The sequence below is a fragment of the Vitis vinifera genome, chromosome 14, assembly GCF_030704535.1.
Source record: "Vitis vinifera cultivar Pinot Noir 40024 chromosome 14, ASM3070453v1".
NCBI lineage: Eukaryota > Viridiplantae > Streptophyta > Magnoliopsida > Vitales > Vitaceae > Vitis > Vitis vinifera.
In genome coordinates, this window is record NC_081818.1 from 23,078,527 (window position 1) to 23,105,173 (window position 26,647).

General features: G+C 41.1%; 1 protein-coding gene across 1 annotated transcript in view; it reads right to left on the reverse strand.

The window, feature by feature from the left end:
* LOC100256705 (auxin transport protein BIG) overlaps window positions 1-26,647 on the reverse strand; it is a 33,689-nt gene that overhangs the window by 1,116 nt on the left and 5,926 nt on the right. The window contains exons 3-13 of the mRNA XM_010662263.3: window positions 20,175-20,340; window positions 14,005-20,072; window positions 12,092-12,709; window positions 11,739-11,919; window positions 9,849-10,083; window positions 5,165-9,718; window positions 4,844-5,066; window positions 4,031-4,435; window positions 3,261-3,404; window positions 1,452-2,477; window positions 624-1,124 (exon numbers count right to left, since the gene is read on the reverse strand). Coding sequence (XP_010660565.1) covers window positions 624-1,124; window positions 1,452-2,477; window positions 3,261-3,404; window positions 4,031-4,435; window positions 4,844-5,066; window positions 5,165-9,718; window positions 9,849-10,083; window positions 11,739-11,919; window positions 12,092-12,709; window positions 14,005-20,072; window positions 20,175-20,340 — 14,121 coding nt within the window. The remainder of the gene's footprint in view (window positions 1-623; window positions 1,125-1,451; window positions 2,478-3,260; window positions 3,405-4,030; window positions 4,436-4,843; window positions 5,067-5,164; window positions 9,719-9,848; window positions 10,084-11,738; window positions 11,920-12,091; window positions 12,710-14,004; window positions 20,073-20,174; window positions 20,341-26,647) is intronic.

Below are 26,647 nucleotides of genomic sequence, written 5' to 3' on the forward strand. Positions count from 1 at the left end.
AAGCAGCCAACCCTATTACTACATGGAGCAACATATATTTGTGCCTAGTTGGAAGGATGTTTTCCCATGCGTTTTATACTCTGTAGTGCAAGACCCATGGCAAGTAAATAACATCACATTATGATCTAATGAATCTGAACCAAATATTTGAAGATTTTCTCTGACCTTCAAAACATTCCCACAATCCAAAATTATATGATAAATCAATAGCTCCAAAAAATTTGATCATAAATTTTCTATGATGTTGTAACTTTAGATGGCACTGATCTTTATTTGTCAAGGCACTAGTATGCATTTCTCATGGAGATCCAGTACCCAAATTCAGAACTTCTCTATCATGCAAAGCAGCTTTTCCATATAACTTTCAATTTAGTAAACACAATGCTGAGCATATAAAACAAAATTAAGAAAGAAAAAAAGGGAAAATGTAAAACAAAATCTGCATTGTGTGTTTGAGCATTAATAGTCTGAGATTGTAATTGTTGGTTGCTTCTTTTTTCTTCTTAGATGTATACTTCCTGTGTACTACTATGTGCCTCTTATTTATCGACACTTTTAACATATTATTATTTTCTAATCATAAAAAAAATGAAAAAGAAAAAGGGAAAATGAAGGTTTTGTACCAGAACAATGTCATAAGTCAGCAATCGGAGTCGGGGCCCATCAGCACGCCCAAGAGCATTAAGGTTGTCCCAGTACTGATCAACATAGCGGATGTACTGCGTTATTGGGACAGATGGACCTCTCACAGGGAATAGGGAATTGCAATAACTCTCATTGTTTCTGAGGGCAGCCCCCTCCCACTCTTTCTTTGGATTCTTCAGAGCTGCATCTGCCCTTTTAGCCTCCTGATGACACTGGAAATGTATGATGTTAAAAAAACTAACAGTTGTGTAAACATACTCAGCCCGGGCACTTCCTGAAGTGACACCCAGGTTCACACGCTTGCTATAAGAGTAGACACCCAACATGTCAGTAGGCCTCAAGCTATAACCCTCTCTGCACACCATGCAAGCCAACCCATCTTCCTCTTCCTCCACATCTTCCAAACCTTCAAGAAGTGGACGAGTGACAACAATGCGCTCACCACCATCTGAAGCTAGTTCCTGTCGCATTCCAAGTCCCTGTCCCAATTGTCCAAAAAATGACTCAGATTCATAAGCAAGGAATGTATAATTTTTTCTTTCTTTTGTTAGCTGCTGAATCAATTCGTGTCTCAGAGCTAGTAATTGTGTGTGAAACAAACAGTGAAGGCATAGTGATTTTCAATTCAAGTGAATCTGAACATCCCACATCCCAACTCAATCCCTTGCCACTTGAACCAGGCCCCAAAGGCTTTAATTAAATCCATTTTATGAAGTTAGACCTGCCACAGATCTAAATTACACATCATGTATGTATACATGAACAAGCAGATATGTGTTTGCACCAAAGAGCTTAGTGGAAACTACCTGAAGCAACTCCTCTCTTCTTCTTAGAGCTCGACGCCTCATCTCATCCCTGGTGGCATGCCTCAACTTGCAAACCTTCTCCTCTAGGAATCCATCCCCCTTCCCTTCTTTATCAGACAGAGTGTCTAACAAGTTTTCAGCCCTAGCTCCAATCTCATTTTCTCCAGTGACTCCCTCCAAAGCATGGAGCAGTGATAAGATGCCTCCCTCATCAATACACCTTTGAGTGGCCAAATGTCCCATTGATAATCCCCTCAGCATAGACAAGATAAGTGGGACTGATGGCAGTTTTAAACCTGATGCCCATTCTGCACTAGATTTAAAGCCAGCCTGCCCAGCAACTGCAAAACTATCTGTCAGATGTCTAACTGCAACACCAGTAATTCCCTTCTCCAAGATAATGTCCTTCAATCTTTCTCCACAAGAACTTGTCTTGAGTGACTCTGAAACCCTGACAAAATTCTCCAATGCAAACTTTTGTTTGGCTGCCTGCCGAGCAATGTCCTCATCCTTTGGGTTGTCCTGTTGCTGTTTCTGCAGCCTGTCAAATTCACCCCAGTCTTGTAAGTAGGGCTCAAAATGGTGGATGAGTGCTTCCATTGCCGCAGGTTCACCGTATGTCAAGTAAGGCAAAATTCTTGCAACCATCTCAGTGTTCCTCTGCTGTTTGTTTGACTTTTTAAGGCCTGAAGAATGGCACAATCTTTCCAGGAACATGAGGACTATTTTCTTCGCCTGGTCACCAGCACCAGCCACTTCGCTACTAACAGTAAGAGCATTCTGTGTAATGCTAATATTATCACTTTCATTTGCTTCCAATGTCAGGCTCTCCACAATCAAAAGAATCCCTTCAGCCGGCTCCATGGCATCCACAGAGAAGGCACACCTTGCCGTTTCAAGTAGTACACCTAAAGCTCCTAGTCTTAACAAGGCACGTCGATTCTCTCTTATCTTGCAGCAGTGCATGAGGAGATTAAGCACTGCAACTAACTGCTCTTGATTGGACTTCAAATCATCTCGCAAGCGCTGTATAAGAAAAATCAAGTCAGATCAAATGGAAAATTCATTAAAATGTAACAAGAACACCAGACTAACTACAGCTGGTTAGGGGGGGAACCATCAAATAAATGGCAAGGGGTTGCCTCAAAGGTAAAGAAAGGCATGCCAGGACAGACTACAGAACCTAAAAATATTCATAATATTCATCTTTATTATAGTGTAAGCACATGCTAAAAAATATCTTCTAGATCTGCACTTAAATTCCCACTTTAAGTAATATTTGAAATATCAGCAAGATTACCTGACTTCTAACCAGTTGAACACTGAAATCTATCACCAATATTTCCACTGATGCATCAAATGTTTTCCTTTTTTACTCAGGGAAGTGAAATAAAATGTAAAGCCAATTCTGATGCTTTTCCATAGAAACACTTAAAATTCATGTATAGAACTGAAACCTGAAAATGGGAAATTTCAATGCTGAAGTTGGGCAATTTGTTTCAATTGATATAAAAGTTCGACACATGGAGGATCATAAAATCATTCTGCCAATCACTTTTTAAATTATAATATAGATACTTCTAAAATTGTTGAGAGCTTTGTTTTAGGTTCCTAAATAATTTCCTGCACAACCAAACTTCTTCCAACATTTTTTTCCATTTTTGTTGCTTTCCTGGAAAATTCCTATTTTATGACTGAACAAAAATTTTCCCTATTTCAACTCTGAGAGGGAAAGAAACTTGAAGATATACTGTACTTAACTATTCAGATTCCAAAGGACCTCTAGAAAGTAAAGAAGAATCCACACACCTGGATCATGCCCAAAATAATCTCAAGTCCGCCATACTCCTGGACTGCACCTGCTATTGCAAACTCAACCTCAGGGTCTTGTGATTCCTCCCTATCTTCTTCCAATTCTTTAATCATGGGCTCTGTAGCTTCACCATCTAATCCCTGCCAATTGTAAAGAATAACACATCCTTTTATAAAAAGAAGAGAACACATCCAAAATTTTCAAATCAAAGCATTGAAATTAGGATCTCAACAAACCTGATAAGGCACCAAAATGGCATACAAAACTTAGAAACCTATTAACATAGGAAAATGCTACACTTTCCACCATTTTTTTTACCACTTTTTGATCTCATGCAAAAATAACAAGTGACATTGTGACAATGGGATGTCAAAAAAAAAATTAAAAAAAAAAAAATTTGCTCATTCCACCTTTTCCCACATCCAATGATCGCACACCACATCAGTCGGTGGTAAGGAAAGGATGGAAAGAGTAGCATAGCCAATACAAAAAATATTTAGGGGGAAAGAGTGAACAGTGGAAGATAGTGTTCACCATACTTGTATTTTTTTCTTTAGTATTCTCTCAATATCAAAAAAACAGTATTCATGAAACAACAAAAATGATGAGCTCGAAACTAGCAAATGATTATAAGAATAAAGGTTAAAAGAATCCTATGGAAATAAATAAATGGTCCACAAAGTTCCTGGTCATTTAGGACGAGATTCCTCTGTCAATGACCAAAATGGAAATATTTTGGTAGTTACTAAAACTATTGTATACAAACCTGAAGCCGGTAAGTCACTGTCATAGGCGGACAATCTCTGGCTGATGTGGTTGCATTAGAAGAAAGCAAGGTAGCACCAGATATGGTGTTTGAAGATTGACTATTTGACTTCTTCCATACTTGCTCATAAACTTGAGCAATGCTCAAATCCAAGGAGATGATATTCCCAGCTACAAGCAACTCCATGCCATAGTCATCTTCAAGTAGACCTAATAGATCCAACTGATGGCAGATTTTGTTCTTGACATCACGCATCAGGGGACCAATCTCAGCGCTGGAGTAAGGATTCTTAGTCATTGATCCCCTAATAAATTCTTCTTGTGTGTGCGCCTTGTTAAGGACTAAGAGATATACAGATTCAGGTTTTGATGGGCAGATCAAATTGCAGAGTTGCTCCAAGATGAACTGCATAAAAGTTGAAATTAACTTGAGACTGGGCAGTCGGACTACAGTTTTACAATAGGAAGCCATGGTTAAAGAATAAAGAATTTATTCTGATTCTCAACCATAATGCTTGTAGTTTAGTTTGTGACATAAGGAAGAACCAAACCATGCATTAAACTCACGCCATATTGACAAATGTTGACCCTGCTCTGTGTTTGTGTGTGTGTGCGCGCATTCTAATCAGAAAAAGCTTGCTTCAGAAATCATAAGCCAACACAGATGGGCATAAAATTTGACAAAAAATAGATTTCAAGGGAAAAATCAATATTTTAGAACTTGATAGGTATGAAATTTTGATAATAATTTAAAATATCATAAAAAAATAACTACAATAGAAGGCAAATGGAGCATTGGATAGATCATCCATACCAAAGAAGTTCGTCCTTTTCTCTCTTCTCCATGAATTTGCAGACCACAGATACAGGCACGGATAAACTGGCGTTTATTCTCACTGCTCTCGAGTAAAAGGCCATCCAAAAGATCTTTTAGAAGCCGATTGCAATCACTTATTAACTTCGTCTTCTGCACTATCAGACCTCTAATGACAATAAGGGCCTCAAGGATTTCAGACAGCAAGTTGTCCCGCATGAATCTAGCACCAAGACAAATTAAAAAAGAAAGAAAAGATATTAAGATAAAGAAGAGGGGATCAGTTAACTGTGAAACAAAAGAGCAATGGGGCACTTCTACCTTGATCTGATATTGGGAACCTCTAAAAATTTGCCAAGGAGCTCTATAAGCTTGTGAAGGATGAAACCCTGTGAAATGTCAATGTGCAGGCTCCTCTCTAAAGACTCAATATTACCCACTTCTTGGGAAATTAATTTACATATTTTAGTTAGACATCCCCGTACAGTCAAGAACAGACGTGCATCTTCTGAATCTATCATCTTGAAGAGCAATTCAAAATATTCGGCAGCACTTTCACCAGCAGAGAGAGTTGCTGGTAACAAAGCCATGAGTAAGTTTAATAACCGAAATCTCCTTGCTGGACTTTGGGCACAAAGCAAACTAATCAGCATGCACATCTCCGACCTTATAGATTGAGAACAAGCACTCAGTACTAGTTCTGTAACCCATGACCCTAGCTCAAATGCTGACAATTCACCCTTAGATGTCTTACAAGCATTGCGCTTCCATCTGAGGGCATATTTGAGAGCCAGGTAATCATATCTTTGAGGTCGGGGCCTCTGGCCAGAGCTTTTAACTGCCTGAGAAACTTTGTACTGCCTCCTGACAAAATCAAGATATGATGCTCCTTTTTCCCACTCTGAGTAGCTCAATAATTGAATATCCTGAGTCTTCTGAGAACCATCCCAATTTTTTTCTGATAATTCTGCAACTGACTTACTCCCACCACCATGGCCACTCACAGATCCAGATGAATTTGAATTGTTTTCATCCTTACTCTGCAAAAGTGGAGTTGATTTTCCCAACCCCTGCTCTTTGTCTACCGTATCAGGTTTTGGAGGGGTACATGCCTGAGATATTATCCTTAGACAAGGAAGAATAACATGCTCAGCAATGGCAGGATGTTTGGCACCCAATTTAATTGAAGAAAATAACAACTGAAAGACAACACGTAATCTTGACTCCCAGAATTCATCTGCCAAAGAACACACCTCTGAAAGCAATAACAACTCTTCACGACTAGCAAGGGCAATGTCCATGGAGCGATGATGTTCAAGGCAGTACATGACTTTCTTCTGTATTAAGCTGTTCAACTCAGAAACAGCATTTGCATCACCTTCAGAGAAAGCACAAAGTACTGCCCTGGCTTGAATGCGAGCTGTTTTTGGACCTTGATGAATATTGTTTTCAAACAACTCCGATAAAATGCTAGCAGCAACAAGTTGTTTCTTAGAATTTGGGTGCTTGGACAGCACCTGCAATATCTCAAGACACTGTGCTACAAATGTTGTTGCACAGCCATAGCAACTATTTGGTGACCTGGAAACCACAAACCTTGATGAGGCCACTGCATTATCAGAGTGTTTCTGGTGCAAATAATTCATCAAAACCCGACGAAGCCCTTGCAAGGTCTGAACACTTTTGCTGACAGAATCAAAGGCAGCTTTGCACTTCTCACCATATAGGACACCAAGAAGAGCAATTTTCCGATTTATCTTACATGAAGGTCCAGGCAAAGAGACCATCATTTGCTGTACAGAGTCCTTCTGTTGTGAGTCCATTTCATTCTCACCAATGCTTGATACAATCTTAAGCAAGGGCTTTTTGAATCCCAAAAGCTGCTGATACCTCCTATGGGCATTTTCAGATTCAGCTTCTATAGCTGTCAATCCCCTCTTCATATCATCATCATTCTCCATGCTATCAAATGTAAAACTTGGCTTTGCCATGAAGTTGAATTCAAAACGGCCATATTTGCTATATCCACACTCATTGCATAGAAAAGAATCCAAGTTCTCATAATTAATATTGCGGCATTGCCTACACTGATAAGCATTCTCATGGCAATTGCTGCAAATTCCATGCTTATCAGTGACAGGTCGACTGCAACGTGGGCACTGCAATGGTTCAAGTGACAACGCCTGAAGATTTTCATAGAATGAATCCAGCTCAATCATGAAGTTACATGCAGTGATTGGAATGGGGAAATCCACTTTCAGCTCAGTCTGATTGAAGGCAAGATGACAACTCTTTGCACGCTTCCACAAGGCCCAATTGTTTTTCAACTCCGACAGGTCAGCCACAGGCCTATTGTTATAGTACAGGTTCAAAACTTTCACAGATTTTGATTTACGGGCATCATGAACATTCATGGTCACAGTTTGGATAGTGTAGCTCCCAGTGCATTTCACTATTATGCGGTTGTCGGTGAACTTTGTTTCAGATTTAAGACTTTCTAGCTTCATTCTGCTGTAGGGTACCTCAGGAGAGCTGCAAGCAACACAAGGTTCACTCTCAAGATAGTAACCATCAAATTCCACCAGACCACTTAAAGTGTTGTAGATGCGGGAATTAGGATGATTAGCTAAAAGCTCATTTTGTGAGTGAAGTGTCTCAAATATGCACCTAACTACATCAGTAGTCAAGCATCGGTCAACAAGTTCAGTGCTCTGTGGCTTTGAACTAGTATCAGGAACTTTCCCCAGCAACCAGGTTACAAGCTCGGTATATTCAACAATATTCTGGCCATACATCGGCAGACATTCCACTTTTTGCAAGAGAGCTACTAACATGGTTTCCTTGAATGACTGCTTTCCATGATGCCAAACACCATAAAGAACACATTTGGCTTCAATCCTCACAGAGCTTGAATTCCACTCCAGTAAAAAGGAATTGATGAATTGCCTGAGGACATCACCACCCTTCTCAGTAAAGATATCCACCGCTGGCTCCATATCCAAATAGGACTTCTCTGAAGCAGATTCAGATCCATCTTCACCCTTTTTCTTTTTCTTTGAATCCAGAGAGACTGTGCCTGATTTGTTTGAACTTGTTCCTGCATCTCCTGCTTCAGCTTTTGGTAGAGAGTGGCTGATGTCTTTTCCTGTATAGAAGGCCAAACTTAAGAGCTTAAGTGTCTGAACCACAGACTCTTCCCCAAAATAGAATATCCCATTCATCAGATATGGCAAAACATCTCCATTCCTCAAACAATACTTCTGCCAGTTCCGAGGCCGGGCAGCAGCTACTTCAGCCATTGTAGACAGGCACTTCACTATCTTGACACTTCTCTCATATGGAACAGGATTCTGAAAACCACCAGATTTATTTACATGTTTGTAAAGTTTCTTGGCTTCACTGGAGAATTGCCAAGAGTCTCGAACACTGTAATAATGAGTCTTGCTTCCACATAGATGTAGAAAAAGCCTCCTAGCATACCTTCTTACAAATGTGGTATGAGAATTGTTGATGTAACTGCAGAGAACATCCTGGTAACCATCTAGCTTCAGATCCTTACCAGAGGACATCTTGTAAACCTTCTCTTTCTCTCCAGTCTTGTCTTGTTTTTCTGGTCGAACCAAACCATATACCAGCCGGAAAGCATTCTCTAACAGTAGTCTATGGTAGTCCATGAAAATATCCATGCGATGGGCCTTTGCATATGAATCTGAAAAGAATGGAGAGAAATTGCCAGCTGGTAGCTCTCTTCGAACTGTTAGTAGAGCCCCACACCCCAAGCCAGGGTTTGCACCATGTGCAGCTTCAAAATTAACATTAGGGGACTTAAAAACATGCACCAGCTGCTGTAGAATATCCATTAGATAATTAACAAATGCTTGCTGCCTAAGAGAACTGCAAGCTTGAAGCAGTTGAGATGCAGAATCATGTTTCTCTTGATCATCCAATGAAGATGGAGCCACAATTGAAGTGGAGGGTGGAATCTGAATATTGCTTTTATCCTGCATATCTGAACCTCCACTTGACTTTGGAATAGAACCATCACTGCCTGGCTGGTGCCAGTTTCGTAGCATCAAGGTGAAGAACATGAAGACAAGGATTGCAACTTCCCCAAAAGGAGAACGAGTTTTGGCTACAAAAGGTTTACTGAGATTAATCTCATCCAAAAACCATTTGATTAATTTCTCCAGATCTAAGCTTTCAGGTCTTGAGCTGTCTATAAAAGGTCCACCTACAGCAGATGATAATCTGTAGAAGAGCTGCATAACAGGTATAGCCTGAAGCCCAGAGGTTGTCTTCATCCATCCTTTCAGCTGTTCAAGAAGCTCAGAGAGAAGCAATGAATTTACAGCCCTTTTTGATGCCGAAATTGAGACAGGATCAATCACCGAAGCAGAAAATTCTCCAGATTCATTGGGTTCCAACACATGGATTGCTGGAGTAGAATTCTGCACAGTAACATCAGTTGTCACCGGCAACAAGCTTGATTCGCTTAAGTCATCAGTGGAGAAGTGAATTTCACTGCCATCTCCTCCTAATGTTTCCACTTCAATTGGAATTGCTGACATAAGATGATCTCTAGAATGCGGTGGAGGAAGTCGGTCTGCGTCTAGTTCATAACATGCCTCACATAAATCAAAATCAGGGCAAACGTTACAATGCCATCTCCGTCTAAGTATAGGAACAGTGGAGCAACCATCACAACAGTACTGAACAGATGAAGTAATGGAGTCTTCCTCAATCATGACCTGGGTATTTCCACCAGCTGCATCAGCAGTCACTGATGTAGATACTGTGCTCTCTACCACATCATCTGTAGGTAACATAGTTTGCTTTGGAAATGGAACCTGGAGCAGTCTTGAAGATATAGCCAAGCTGGGGAAAAAAAGGGGGAGTAAAGACCACCAAAAAAAAAAAAAGAAAAGAAAAGAAAGAGAGAGAGAGAGAGAGAGTAAAAGAAAGAAAAGCTTACTTTATAGTACAAAAAAAAAAGGAAAATAACTACCTGCTGGATGTTTGAACGGCCTCATTGGGGGAAAACAGAAGTTTCTTGAATAATACAACAGCTGGTGCAACAGATCGTCCTCCTGTATCTCTTCCATGTAAAGCCAGACATTCAGCATAGCAATAAATAAGTTCTACAGAGGATACTACAATGTTGTTCATAGTCTGCGTGTCGGGCTGCTCTATGTCCAAAATTCCCCATAAAACTTGCATGAGCCCATCCACCACTTCAGAACCTACATCAGGTTGTAAGAGAATAAACAGTGGCACACACATAAAGTAGAAACAGAATATAAATAAATATTTGTTTTCCATCAAAAGCAGAATGAAGTGCCAATTAACCATCTTTGTGAAACAAATATAATATCTGCAACCAATACATGCAGCGTTACTCAAGAGCTTTCTAATATCAATGAGAGGATGGACAAATATTATTATCATTATTTCAGATAAGGATGCAATAAACTTCAGAAAAGTAAGATGAAATCACTACCAAAAATTTGATTTGAAGCATAAACAGCAAGCAATAACTTAAAAATAAACCACCAACTATGTTACCTGGGCTAGCACATATCCGAAGGTGTGCATCAAGCGTCACATCCTTCTAACCTCCAAACTTAGAATGACAAATCAAAGTTTGTTGAAATGACGAACCTCTCAACAATTATAATAGTTTAAAATGGAATGTCCATGTAAAATAGCATGTTTGATATCGGTTACTAATTTGGAAATCTTCATCTAACACAACAATTTTAGAAAATTATCCGATCAAAGTCCTACTTTGTTACAAACATATTCCTCTCTTTTGTTCAATATGTCTGTTGGCAACAAAGATACAAAAAAAGGGTGTTTAAGAATGTTAATGACCATGCAAACATATAAGAATGCTATTATGCAAAAAATGAATTATGCATTATATGGTCATCTAACAGTGAAGTGTAAAGAGAAAATACTGTGAGAGAAAATAAAGATACAAAAAAGACATTGCCAATCCAGTGAGCTCAGGCTGCTTGTGAACAGTGTTTCAAAAGAAGTTCGAAGCATACAATTTAAGGCTACCACTAATTGTTTAGCCTTGAGACTCAACTTAAGCTTCACCTTGTAGGTGTATAGACTTGAAGGTTAAGCCTCAAGGCTGTTAAGGCATAAGCCTCCAATATGCAGCCTTTTAGTGGGTTTTAAACTTTTGATATGTGGGTCTTCGGCTTTAGGTCTTGACTTCATGGAAGTGCAGCCCAAAGGACAAAAGAAACAGGGAAATAAGAGAAAGAAGAGTGCAAAACCGAAAGCTAGGGCGGAAGGTTAGTTCCAAAGGAAACAAGGAAATAAGAGAAAGAAGAGTACATAACTGAAAGTTAAGATGGGTGGACATCAACATTGATGAGAAGAATGACAGACCAGTTAGATATTGCAATGACAACAACTTATCTTTTTACTATGAATTTTATGGTTTTCTTATTTATATTTACCTAAGATATAAGCATTTTTCCCGATCTTTTGAATTTTTCATTTTTTATTTTGGGCTGGGGTTTAAGATGCAGCTCACACCTTGCCTCCTTGGGGGAAAAATACCTCAAGGCCAGCTTTGGCCTTTTAAAACATTGGTTCTTACCATGTATTTCTTGCAGTTCAATCAAGAATTGCTATATTTCTTTAGCTTCACTCGCAGAAACTTCTGGGCAATGAACTATTTTTAAAAGTTCAAAAATATCAAAACCATTATATTACACAAAATGCTTCCATTTCCACACAAATTTAGCTAGTAGTTTACTATATTCATAATGAGAGAACTTCCAGATGGAATATATATCTGCATCTGGAATACAAACTACAATCAGTGACATGATTAATAGAGGAAGCAAGTAAGGTATATCAGAGAATGCAACAATACCATTTATCTCCAGAAAAGTAGCCAAGTTTGATCGACGATGCAATGCAATTTTAGAGACTGCACGCATCTGGGCTGTAAACTCTTCAATAATCCACCCAGCTGTAGTACCGCCAACACCCAACCTTGAAGAGAGAACAGAGGTAGATTTCACCACCCCAAGAAGGCGCATTGTGTCCTTAACCTAAGTGAGGAAATTGCAATCAGTGCCTGAAAAATATTCCTAATGCAAACCCCCCACCCCACATGACATTCACACATATATGTGTGTGTGTGTGTGAGAGAGAGAGAGAGAGAGAGAAAGAGAGTGAGAAAGAATGTGTGTTTCTAATATATCATAGGCATTAGGCAGTTACTTGGTAATATATTTCCCTTCTAGGAAACACAGCCTGCAGCACACAGCAAGCAGCAGCCTGCAACAAGGGCTCCCTGTCACTCTCAAATATAGTTTCTAATAACAGCTTGCACTTAAGTTTGTTCAGCTCAGATTTCACTTCCTCAACTTTTGAGCATCCTTGTGGCCTACACACAGAATATAACCTAGACAGAAGCTTGAGGCCATCCGCTACCACCTGCTCCTGAATAGGAGCAGACTGCATTGAACGGCACTTTTTCCCAGATCCTGCAACCCAGGAGTTACAACCAAGAACACGAGCTTCTCTATCCAAAATTGCATCCATTTTTTCTTTCCATCCAAATTCATCCTTAGCTCGGCCGTAAACTTCCAGTGAATCTATTCTAGGTAGTGCAGAGCCATTGAAGGTTGACCCAACAGATACTGTAAATTCTTCATCAGCAAGAAGTGATTCAGCAACTGTAAATGGAATATCATACCAAGAGCGCATGCCATCATCTAATTTAATCACTCTCTGGAATATGGTAATATCAGAAGGTATATGGCTTGCAGATGTATTACCCACATGCACACGAAAACCCACCATGACAATATCAGGATTTGAATTGGCAACAGTTATCTGAGAAAAGCAAAGAAAAGGGCAAAGTTATAAATAATAAATGAGAACATTGAAATTCAATATAATTGCAGCTATACCAATCACCAACACCAAACCATCTAAAAGTTGTTGCAAGCCAAGTGTAAGAAGTCAAGCAGAAACATAAAGTACAGAAGAAAAAAAAACCTGCAAAATGGAGAATTCTGATAGTAAATAAGGGAAAAGATTAGCTAATTCCAGGCATCCATATACAAGGAGATATGGAAAGGCCACCTCAAACTAATTAGTAAAATCATATGTTCTGGCAGTGCACTCTTCCTCCTCAACTTAGGATGTCAATCATGCCAACTATTATTGAGAGATATGCAATCAAGTGTCATCAGCATCTTAACCACCAACATGCAATAACCAGGGAGACACTTTTGATGCTGTCCAAAATCACCATGGATGCCCCATCATCCCATTCGGTAATCACCAATGGATACCACCATGGAATTACAGTTTGACAAGTTATGAAGGTTACTATGACAATGTGTGTAAACCATCATGATGGCCCTTACTAAAACAAGAAACCAACCACCAGAAAGAAGCATCTCCACCAATAATACAAGCAAGTAGCTACAATCAGCACACCAACACCAGCTCCACAACCATAGTGGCACAGGATTACCAATTCCCCAACCTAAACAATTCTCATATAGGAAGCAAGGGAAGAAGCACAAGTAGCACCCTTTGGTAAGAACATGAGAGAGTATAATTAATGGTAAAAGGATTTTATGTAATTTATTGGTGAGAAGCCCTTGAGAATTTAATATGACATGCAAGGTGATGGCCAAAATGGTATTGCACACCATGTAAAAGGAAACTGGTTCTGTAAGGCTTTGGAAGTCAGAATTGCCTGATTTCCACATATGGACTATTTCTTGAAAGCAATGGGGGTGCATCTCAGAATTTGTGCCTCATCAATAGGAATCAAGGAAGAGCTTGTGGACGACTGAAGTGGCTAGCCCCACAGTAATCTTGTTCCTCAAATAAATACCAATATACAACTGGCTAATTGGGAAAAGCAATTGAACAAAAGTTATTGATGACATAGGAGAAAGCATGAAACTAAAAATGTCAATCCTGTCATAGATGAATTTAACACAAGCATGTGAGAAAAATCAAAGACAGAGAGAGGGAGAGCGACTTTGTAGAGGAGTCAACTAAAAACACATTAGAAATCAAGCACATCCAAGCCTGCTGAAAGCTATTGATTAAAAAGGGAAATTAGCATAAGATGCTACAAAAGTATCTTGAACCAAAAGCAACAATACCTTAAATCCTGCAGGGCTGGGGCTTTCTAGAAATCCATCCTCGGATACCAAGCTATGCTTAGCTCCTTCTGAATCGCCATTTCTGACAGCATCACCACCCAACTTCACATCTGCAGTTATGCAGACTGTTTTCTCAAAAAAATCAAGTGGGAATTCTGGGTTTGTACCAGCATAAGCTTTATTGTTGAGGATATCTGAACCCAATCTTTTAACTTTATCCAAGGTCACACTTGCACCTGCATCGACTCCCATGGGAACATGCGAGTATATCTGAAGGCTGCCATCATCATGCAAAACAAGACAATGAATTTTATCTTTGGACAAAGGCTTGTAAGCAGTTATCCCTACCAGTGGTGAGGTCGAACCCACTGCATGCCGCATGTTCTGTGCAAACAACTCATTAGAACCCATTGATATGGCAAGTGCAACATTCGGTTTCACACTTGAGAAGCAAACGAATAACCCACTCCCAACCAGCAACTCCTTCCAACGATGCAGTCCAGCTGGTCGCAGTTTACCATCTTGCTCATCCTCATATACAGCAGATATCTCAGTTAGAGATGTTGCATTTGGATTTAGCCGACCTATAAAGGTAGTTCCATCTTGGTAGGATATGAAAAGCAATTTATATGTCGAGGAGAAGTACACGGATGAGCCTTTTGCCTGAATGTTCCTATCCTGAATATGAATAATTTCCTTCAATGGTTTGGCCCCAACATTACCCTCCAATGACAATTCCAGCCTATATAAGCTTCCAAGTTCAGAAAGAACAATAAGAAACACTCTCCCTTGAGAAGCCACAAGTAGTGTTGCATCTACAATCATGTCATCAGACAATGTGAAGTAGTGCATGGGACTGATATTGTCCTGAGATAGATCATATATTTTGACAAACCTATTGGTGACCACCATTAGCTGAACTTGAGAACCTGGAACCCAGTCTATCCGTCTAATATAGGCACCTTGCAGAGCAAGTTCAATGGCAAGACGGTCAGTCACCTCACCACGAGGACTTAAAGTGAGCACCTGGCAATCCTCAAAGCCTGCAACAGCAAGATAGTTCTCTACCACTGGATTGAAAACAAGATGTACAATTTCAAACCGAACAACATTCTTGGAGAGGGGCTTAACATTGGTCTTGTCGGCTGTTACAGGTGCAATGGTGGCTTGTCCAATCAGGTGGCCAACATCAAATATAGCAACTTTGTCACCTTCCCCAACAGCAAGTCGACCTCGAATACTGACACTGAGTAAAGATTTGACAAGAGAACCACTGGACAGATGGGATTTAAGTTCCTTTGCATTCGAATAATCTGCCTTTATCTTCAGATCCAATGATCCACTTTTATATGCCTTCTTCAATTGCAGAATATCAACACCATAAGACAGCACCTTATCTTTGCCCAGAATAATTTTCTTATCTTGTGAAAGGTTGGAGTCTCTTTTGCTAACTATTGAAGGCAGCAGAGAAGAGCAAAGTTCAAGAACCTGACCCTCAACATCAAGTTCTTCAAGTAATACTGGCATTCCATCTTGAAGCTCTCTTGAAATAGACAAGCTGACTGAGTTATCTACATCTGTGCATCCATCCTCATCCAGATCTGAATCGCTATCTGGAAGCTGATCTCCATCCTCAGTGAAAGGTAAAAAGGACTGAAAGTTAACAGAACCACGAACAGGTGCACTGTTACTTCCAGTGAATTTTCGAGGCTTCAAGCATTGGCAATTGCTACCTCTGACACCCCCCGCTCCACAGTCACAAAAGAATCGACTTGAACGAGAATAAACAACACGATGATCACGATGACAAACTTTGGCACACACAGAGCAACATCCTTTCGACACAGTCAGATCACATGTATAACAAAAATACCAGTGTTGTTCCATAAAATTGCTGCCACTGGATGTAAATGTGCATACCTTGGAAGCAAGTGCCCTTTCACTGTTACTGTCATCTTCCTCATCCTTATCCATGCTAGCAACCTCACCATCAGATGTTCCATCATCCTCATCTTCATCTACAGAAGTTGCATCACATTCAAGAGAAGCCGATCCTGTTTCTTGATTAGCTGAAAGAACCAATGTTTCAGAATTTTTCCTTGAACCTACTGGTCTAGAAGCCACAGGTCCAACCCCAATACTACCGCTAGAAAAAGGCTTCCCAGGAGATTTTTCCAAGGTACTCTTATTAGACCTACAATCACTCAAGACAGTTCCAAGAAAACCAAAGAGAAACTTTAACCCTTGAAGCAGACCCTCGTCACCAGCCAGCTTTTCCATCAATGCTACAGTCCTCTTTAAAAGTGGCTTCATCAGGGATTCCCCTCTAGAAAGTTGAACTATAAAATGGAAATAGGACTTGGCTGTATGGATATCAAATAAAATAAATGCTGTATCAAGTGAAATCAGCATGGCTTCAAACAAATGACTATGTAGCTCTTTTGATTGCATATCATGTGGGGATACAAGGCATAAAATAAAATTCATAGTTGATTCTCTGAGAGTTGTGGAACTGGCTTTTGCACAGGAAACCCCTTCTGAGGCATCTACTGCACAACCCACCAGCCTCTTCTCCAACCATTTAGACAGACAAAGCAAATCCATGCTAAGAAATTTTGTTTGTATCTTCTGCTTGAGGTCAGGGCAGAGGTCTCCAGATAAAAGATCAACAAAGAAGTTAAGGACCTTCACGTTAACCGATTCAGAGTAACAATTATCCAATGAATCAACCAGAACCAATAAATCACCACGTTGCAACCCATAAAGCTCCTCGACCTTTTCAGACACATCAACCATACTGACATAAAATTTGAAAATGACAGCCAGTGAAGGGTCTTTCCTGAGGATATCCATCATATCGATTGCCTTGGTCACTATACATTCATGGATACTACCATCACTCACTTCCCCAGCATTGATATCCCTTAGAAAACCTTCCATCTGCTTCATCTGAAATAGGTAGCTAAAATCTGATCCTTCCATTCCAGCACTCAAACTGTGATAAATAGCTTCACAATTCCCATGAAGGCTTTCAAAGATCCTATCACACTTGATAGTCATCACCGAATCAAGGATCTCCTGCAGAACCTCAGTCTCCATAAGAATGTTTCCCCTCGCATCCTTGATTTTCAGCAGCCCCTCTAGAATGCAAATGATCCCTCTTATGCTTAGAATGCATGAAAGAAGAATTCCACTGGAAGCTTGAAGATGAGAAGGGAAACCATGCAATATACATTCCCAAAAGACCTTAGATAGGAATCCAGAAGCTCTTTTCTTAACCATCTGATCCAACTTTGATAAGAGACCATAAACAGACTCCAGATGACAAGGATTTATTCCACTTTTCTCAAGAAGCCCATCCTGCATGCATTTGTCAACACCAGTATGTTTGAGAAGCAATAAAGGTGAAAACCTATCACCATGGTACTGGCCATTGTCAATTGTAGAGAGAAATGCTTTCTGGTAAGCTTGTAAATATCTGTTCAAGAAAGATGACAATATCCTTGAGACTTTGGCAACTTGCCCAGCCTCTAATAAACTGGAAATTAGGCCTTCTGCAAGAGTAAGATATTCATTATCACTGGATGCATATTCAGGAGAGATTGGACCCATTCCAGGGACACTGTTTTTTAGGCAATATTCCCCAATTCCGGTTTGAAGCAAGGAGAGTACCAGAGACAACCACATTCCATTCCTCAAGAAATCCCAGCCCAGGTCTTCAATGTCATCTGTTATGTGCACAGCATGCAAGTGCTGCAGTACACCAATTACCACATCCAAAAAGCTAATGCCCTCACCAATAACACCAGAATGACCTAGAAAAGAATGGCTAAAATGAAAGAAATACTTTACATCTGATAAATCGAGAGTCTGCAAGTCATTCCAGAGTGGCAGGGGATGGTCTAATGCAGAGCCCATTGTAGGAATATCCCAACAAAGTATAAAAATGTACCTTTCAAGAATAAGGTCTTCCACGGTTGTAGCTTTCTTGCCTTTCCAGAACCCCAGAATCCAATAGAAGGAGGCACATATATCATCCCAATGCAAGCATAAGGATTGGATGGCAAGATCATCCCTACAAAGTGAAGCAGGAAGTGATGCAACATCAGAAAGTTGATTGACCAAACTACTGAGGAAAGGGTCTTCTTTGATCCATGCACCCATTATGTTCTCAACTGCAATTGATGCCCAAGATGACAAATTATCACTTGGGTTAACAGAAGGATTGGATCCAGCAAGTGGTGCTTCCCTCAACTTGGATCTCAAATCAAGAAGCAATGATGAAGGACAAGCACGGGGGTAAAATATCATATGACGAAGCACTAAAATCAACCTTGAAACTAGTATAGCCCAGCATGACAATTGAGTGCTGTTAAAACCATCAGCAGGAGCATCAATTGTTCTGAGGGAAGAAAAAATTAAGTTTGCAAGTGTTGCCTTTTCACCTTCTGAAGATAAATGGAATGCCATAAGGAGAATCTCGATGTGAAACACGGAGGGAAGAGTCCCAAAAAGTTCCTTGAGGCTTGGACATTTTGAATAGAGAGCTTTTGTCTTCTCAACAATGAAATCTATATATCCCCTGTAAATTTTGCTTCTCAACTGGCTACCAGCCAAACCTACTCTACAGATGAGAGAGTGAGCTAGCAAAGTTAGGGTTAGATCATTGTAAATGAAGCAACCACTATCAACATTAAGGATTTGCCCAAAAAGGTATTCTTCAAGTGAATCAGACAAAGCATGACGTGTGAGAAGATTGTGCAGCAATTCAAAGCAAAGTTCATGGACGTGTCCAGTCTTCCTCTGCTCTTGTAAACCTGTAAGGTTGTCAGAAATCCTGTCTTCAGAATAGCAGCCCTGACAATTGAGTATGGAAAGCAGAATATCAATGTGCTTCCCACTAAGCTTTTTACAACCATCCTCATAAACTGAGGTGTGCCATTCTGGTGAAAAGGCACAATCTTTTAGAAATCCCAATACTTCTGAAGCAGCTTGAATTGGCATATTGCAGTAGTTGGAAGTCGGATTGACTGAAGCAGGGGCTTGATCACATCCATCTGTAGATCCTACAGACCGACCACCCTCGGAGAAAAGGTCTCCAAAAAGGGCTTCATCTTCATGACAAACAGCATTCTCTGTTTCAGAGTTGCAACTAGCTTTTGCACAACTTGAAAACGACCTCTCCAGTTTTGGCCTTAACTTCACACCTTCAGAATGAAGAAAGAAAACAAGATCCATCAGATTGTCCACCCATTGATTGGATGAAGGAAATATCTTTTTTAGTAGCTCCTCAACTGTATATTTCTTTAGCAAAGAAATTTTTTCAGAATGAAGGCGACATGAAGGGGAATCAATCTGGAAATCATCTTGGACATCAAAAGCCTGATATGTTTGTTTTTTGACTTCCACAATGAGTTTTAGAATGTAAATAACGCTTCGAGGGAAATAAGCTAATGGGGGCTTTGGGTTAGCTGCGGACTTGTTGTATCTCCATACATCAGAATCCAAATTGTCCAATACTGAAGCTATAATACAAGCCTGGATATTCTGAAAAACACTGCTAGTCCAGAATATAACACGGACGAGATGAAGAAACTCTTCCAAAAGCAACAATACAAGGTTCTCAAAACTACTCTCAACAGGTGCATGGCTATTTGCAAATTCAAATCCAGGTTTAAACAAGCTAGGTAGTACATCAGCACATGAAGCAACTGCTTGCAACAATGCAGGATCATATTCAACATATGGGATGTCTCTTGTAAGACTTCCAAGTAATTTTAAAATCCTTAACCCAAAGGACAGTCTCTTGCGGAAATTTATTCCTGCTGTCTTCTCATCATCAAACATGTCTGGAAGTATAAGCAGTTCTTTGCAAAGCCGGATGAGACGTTGAATACATCCTACATGAAGGACTGCCCAATGCTGAGATAGAGAAACCAACTTATTCAAATCTTGGTGAAAATTGGGTCCAGTAAACCGTTGCATCTGGCTATCTGGTTGCATACATTCAGAAGCTAAAGTCATTAGAAGCCGATCAACTGGTTTCTCTCCCCTTGAGCAACTTACCCCTGCTTGAAAGAAGTGTGAAAAAACATGCCATTAGAAAATTAAAAAAATAGAAAGCAGGACATCAAAGTGGGAAGAGAATTAATAAGTAATGGAAAAGGTACCTTGAGGATTGCATTTAATGTGGTTTTCCAATTCAATATCACCAGATTTAACAGTGAGCAAAGGCAACAAATCTACAAGGGTATACACAGAGCATGGTTGTGATGGATCAGGTTCTTTATCCACTCCAGCAACTAATGCTATCTCCAATAGCTGAACGACATTATTCTGAAAGGCAAAATAATTGGAACACATATAACAGTTAAAACTCCTAGGGTATAAACTAGCTTGGGAGAGAGAACAGAACAAATGCCATGTTCAGAAATGAGTAGGAGTGTAGTTGATACACAAGGAAGGAACTTTTTTAGTTTAATGGTGATGACAGAGCTACAGCCAGAGTGCAAGTCTTTTAACTTTTTATTTGGTACACAATCAATCAAACATGGAAACTCCCATCCCCACTCCAACACTTTGACACCTGAGGTAGGACATGGAGGCATGCAAGTCACAGAATTTTTATTAACAAAGACACAGACATTAAGGTAGCTGAACTACTACCAATTTCAAATGCTTAAATCTGGACTTCTATGAGCAGCTCCAAGTCTTTCACATTGTAAATGCATAGTTTGGAGTCTGCTATCACATCCACATATATTTATGTATCTTCCATATTTTCAGAAAATTTGACTCCTCCCAAGTTTGTGATGAGGCATCATGTGTATGTCCCTAAGGCCATTATGCAATTGGCTAGCATTGTACTAGTGCAAATTGACTAACGCTCTACTTTAATTCTATCTACCAAATCACAAGAATATCGTAAGTCCTTATTTTTTCCTAAATTTTATTAATTATTCATTTAGATTGTGATATCCATTATGGACATTTCTTACTACTCAAGGCATATGAAGTTTAAAGAGGGCCAAACTTTTGAAATTTCTCTCCCTCATAAATGTTGATAAGAAAAATTTGTGCATGTAAAAGTAATAAAGCATGAAACTCTGTAGTAAAACCAAGGAGAATGATAAAGAGAAATTAACATACAGTATAGTTAATTTGAGAAATACATCCATAACAAGCATTCGATGTATTATAAGGCGAAGAAATGTGTTCACACAGAGCATGTGAAAACACAACTTGTATGTAGTATGAGAAGTTTACAGCACGACCAGAACCAATCAAAACAATGGAGTTGTTTTTTTTTTTTTTGATAGATAAACAACCAAATATATTAGAAAAGGCTAAGAAGCCGCACGTATACAGGGGGTATACTGACAACCCAAAACAAGGATGAAAAAAAAAAAACAAAAAAGGGGAAAAGCCTCACCCACCCTCAAGTGGTCCCAAGCCACTCCAAAAAGCCTAAAAGAGAGTAGGTTTCCTCACCAATGTACACCCTAACCCAACTCCACAAGTTACATACAAAAAAATTTTTGAATTTCTGAATATCTAAAGACTCTTCCCTGAAAGCTAACCTATTCCTTTCCTTCCAAACCGTCCAAAATATGCACAACGGAATGGAATTCCATATCTTTTTTCTTTTTCTCCCCACAAAAGAACCCCTCCATCTAAGTAACACCTCTATAACTGACTCTGGGAACACCCATTGAACTTCGAAAATGGCAAGGGTAATCTCCCAAATAGTTTTAACCATTGTACAATGTAAGAGAATATGATTCACATTTTCCTCTTCGCAGCCGCATAAATAGCACCAATTAGAGAGCTGCCACCCCCTTCTCTGAAGCTTATGCAAAGTGAGGATCTTCCCCCACGAGGCTTCCCAAGCAAAAAAAGACACTTTTGTTGGAACCTTATCCATCCAAATGCGTCTATTCGGAAAAACACCGGCTGAGGAGCCACTCAACCTTTTGTAGGCCCCCTTGGCCCCAAAATCTCTATTGCCTTCCCGCTTCCATCTCACTGAGTCCTCTTTAGGAGAAATCCTGAAGTCCTTCAGAAGATTCAGCATATCTCCTATCTGATCCATCTCCCAATCATTGAAATCTCTAGCCAAACTGAGATTCCAACCTCCTTGACCCAGACTAGAATCCCACACTTCACAAACTTTGGCATTCTTATGACCCGCCAAGGTAAACAACTGAGGAAAAGTTTGAGAAAGCGCCTCATTGCCACACCACTTATCCGTCCAAAACAAAACTCTATTCCCCTTCCCAACCTTAAAATCAATGCTCTCTCAACACCAATCCACCTCCTTCATGATCTCCTTCCACAAACCCACCCCAAAAGGCCCACACACTTCCTTAGTCCTCCACCCACATCCCTCTTGACCATATTTCACCCCTATCGCCGTTTTCCAAAGATTATCCTTCTCATAGGCATATCTCCAAACCCATTTGCCCAGCAAGACTTTGTTCAACAAGTCTATCTTTCGGATGCCTAAACCACCCTCCTCCTTAGGGCTGCAGACCACCTTCCAATTAATCAAGTGAACTTTCCCCTCCAAGCTTCCCCCCCACACAAGAAATCTCTTTGAATTTTTTCAATCCTTTTTGCCACAACCTTAGGAATGCGTATAAGGGAAAGGAGGTAGATGGGTATGATGGCCAAAGTGCTCTTAATAAGAGTAATTCTTCCCCCCTTCGAAATATATTTCCACTGGGCTAGTCTTCTTCTCATTCTCTCTTCCACCCCATCCCAGGAAGAAGAGGTTTTATGATGGGCTCCAAGGGGTAGCCCCAAATAAATAATGGGTAAAGCCCCCAATCTGCAACCTAGCTCAGCCGCCAACTCCTCCAACTCATCCACTTCCCCCACAGGAATTAGAACACTCTTAGCCAGATTAATTTTGAGGCTGGAGGCCGCCTCAAACCATGCCAAAATCCAGCTTAGATTGGTAAGTTGCTCTCTTCTAGCTTTGCAGAAAATGAGTGTGTCGTCAACAAAGAGGAGGTGAGAAACAGTCAGCTCTTCCCCCCCCTCTCCCCCGCAGCCTACAGCCTGAAATAAAGCCCCTCTCACCAGCCCGTCTAATAAGGGTGCTAAGCACTTCCATACCCAAGACAAAAAGGTATGGAGAGAGGGGGTCTCCTTGCCGCAACCCCTTTGAATTCGAAAAGAAACCAGCTAGAACCCCGTTGATTAATATGGAGAATTTGGCAGTAGAAATACACCACCACATCCAATCCATCCAACGAGACCCAAAGCCCATCTTCCGAAGAACCTTCATAAGAAACTTCCAGTTGATGCTATCATAGGCTTTTTCAATGTCCAACTTGCACATCAACCCTTTCTCTTTTCTTTTATACCAATAATCAATCACCTCATTAGCTACTAGAGACGCATCCAAAATCTGTCTCCCTCTCACAAAGGCATTTTGGTCAACTGAGACCACCCTATCCAGCACTTTCTTTAGCCTATTCGCTAGGACTTTGGCTAAAAGTTTATACAAACCCCCAAGCAAGTTGATTGGCCTGAAGTCCCCCAAGTCTTCAGCTCCTCCTTTCTTAGGAATAAGGACCAAAAAGGTGGTGTTGAGAGACTTGGCAAAGGACCCATGCTCAAAGAATTCCTTAAACAGATCCACCACCTCCTCCTTCACAAAATCCCAGCAATCTTGCCAAAAGGCCATTGTGAAGCCATCCAGGCCTGGAGCTTTGTCTCCCCTCATCTCCATCAATGCAAAATGGATTTCCTCCTCAGAGAAAGGCAACTCCAAGTCTTCAGCTTCCCGGGAATTAAGTTGATTGAGCTACAGCCCCTCAATATCCGCTCTCCACCCTGGCTCTTCTGAGAGTAATTTCTGGAATGCATTCACTATCCCATCCCTCACCTCTTGTTCCTCGGTCAGCAGCTCCCCATTAATCATAATCCTGTCCAGGGAGTTATTTCTGCGGTGGGCATTAGCCATACGGTGAAAATAACCGGTATTCCTATCCCCTTTCTTGAGCCACAGCTCCCTAGACTTCTGCCTCCAATGAACTTCTTCCATTAGCACCCATTTATAGAAGGCATCCTTGGCTTCTTTTTTCTGCTCAGTTTCAGCTATAGACAGGCTCCTCTCACTCTCCACTCCATCCCAGTACTCCATATGCTGAAGGGTAGAATTTTTGTTGACTTCCAGCCTTCCAAACACCTCCCTATTCCAAACTTTAATATTATGTTTCAAGACCTTCATCTTATAGGCCAATCTAAAGCTAGCCCTTCCTCTCACCTCAATCCCTTGCCACCACCCCCGGAGAAGACCATTGAAGCCGTCCACTTTCAGCCACATATTCTCGAATCTAAACGGAGTAGGGCCCCTCCTTATCCCCCCACCCATCAGCAAGATAGGAAAATGATTGGAAGTGGGTCTATGCATTCTGCATTGGGCTACCCCACTGAACATATCTAGTCACTGCTGAGTCACAAGAAACCTATCTAGTCTAGCCCAGGATTGGTTATTCCTGCCCCCACTCCAAGTGGCAATACCCCCTTGCATAGGAAGATCAATGAGTTCTAAATCATCAACAGTTTGGGCAAAACTTCTCATGGCACCAGACAACCTTCCCTGTCTACTCCTTTCTCGCTGGGACAAGATGACATTGAAGTCCCCCCCTAAACACCATGGATCTTCCCACAAGCCTCTAATCGCCCCTAGCTCTTCCCACAAGCAATCTCTGTCTTCTTTGGAGAAAGGCCCATACACACCAGTAAATATCCAGGTCATCCCATCTTCCACATTCCTAATCCTATAGGAGACTGAAAACTTCCCCACCTCCGTCTCCATCACCTCCAGAGACCTTTTATTCCAACACACCAGAATCCCTCCCGCAGAGCCCAAGGCGTCTAAAGCCGCCCAATTAGACCACCTACCAGAACCCAAACTTCTCACCAAACCCTCCAACAAAGTCTGAATTTTGGTCTCCTGAAGACAAAAAAGATCCACCCTCTGACTTCTGATCATTGCCTTAATAACCCTTCTTTTGGAGTTGTCATTGGCTCCATGAACATTCCAACTTAGGATTCTTAGCTTCATTTAAATTCCGTAATTTGGCACCCCCTTACTTGCTCACAACCATTTTGCTTCTTCCCCCCTTCATAGTTAATGGAACACTCTAATCTTTTCAATTCTCTCTCAAATTTAGATTTCTCCAGAAAGGTTTTGCTATGAACTCTTTCCCTTCTCTTACGAATTTTAATCAGGAATTCCATAATGTCCTTCTCCAGACCTTCTGTCGAAAACCCCAAGAAATTACTAAACTTGGCCAAATCGCTCTTCTCCCAACTTAGCTCCCCTCCTGCCTTATTAACTCGTGGCACTATTTGATCAGAGCCCAATTCCTTTCCATTATCATCAGTTCTGCTTTTGTTGGCCTCCACCAAATCCCAGTATTCGACAGTCTCACTCAAGGGGGGTTCCATGCCCATGAGCATTTGAAGCGGATTTTCACCCTCGTCACGCTTCTCTTCAAGCCCAGAAAGGTCGCAATACTCCCCCACTGGAGTCCGACCGAAAAAAGGAGAAGGGGAAGAAAGAGGCTCAGGGATCAAGCAATCGGACTGAAATGGGACAATATCATACCTCGTCGCTTCCTCTACAAGGGCAAAATCAGTCTTCGTTTGCTCTCTTTGGAGGAGCTCTGCCTCGCTCAGCCTGCGCAACCCATCCTTCTCCCAAAACAGAGAAATTTCAGAGAGTGGGCTTCCCGAGTGGCTTGGGCCGCAACTCTGGGCCTCAACAAATTGGTCACTGGGCTTTGACCATCGGCTACCAGTCCCGCATCCACCGTGGGCTTCCAAGCCTTGGTCCGTTTGAAGTCCACCTTCTCCTTTGGCCCAAAGAGTCCACAGAGGAGGAGGATGGGTTAATGCCCTCAGACCCATGAGGCTTCACCAAGAAGCCCGTCTCTAAAGGCCCGCTCTGCATAATCCCCGCTCCCTGGGGCCTTAACTGCGGCCCACTAAGCCCACGATAGCACTCCATGGGTCGCCCCGACCCAGAAGTCAACCTTCTCGTCCCATCTGCAGACTGCGTCTGCTCCTCGAGCCTCGAGCCCCCTTCGACCTCCCTCACGCGCTTGCCCTCGCATGGCTAGAACTCACTCTCTACCTCTCCATCTGTTACGAGGGGTTTTCGGTCGGCATCACTCGCAGCGTCGACCTAATCTCCCACCACAGGGTTAGGGGATAGCACATATTCTCGACCCATATTTCCACCATATTAGGGATTTTCTTCTCTTTTATCCTTACCCGAATTCTAGCCCACTGTAACTCTTCCATCCTCTCCGTTTTAACATCTATGTCCAAAAAACCCCCGCACCCCTCTCCTATCTTGCTCAGAATGTCCCGATTCCATAAAGAAATGGGAAGACCCACTATCCTTACCCAGGCCTCTCTTTCTTTCTCTTCCTCCGTCAAACATCCCATCATTTGGCTCCATTTCTCCAGTCGCATGACGAAGCCACCGACCGATATTTCCCCATCATCCAAGGCTTTCTTAGCTTCTGTTATCATCTCAAATTCCAGTAATGCCTTGTCGTCTTCCAGTTTGGCCAAGCCTAAATTGCCCTTTAGCCCCCACAATTTTGCCATTTGGGTC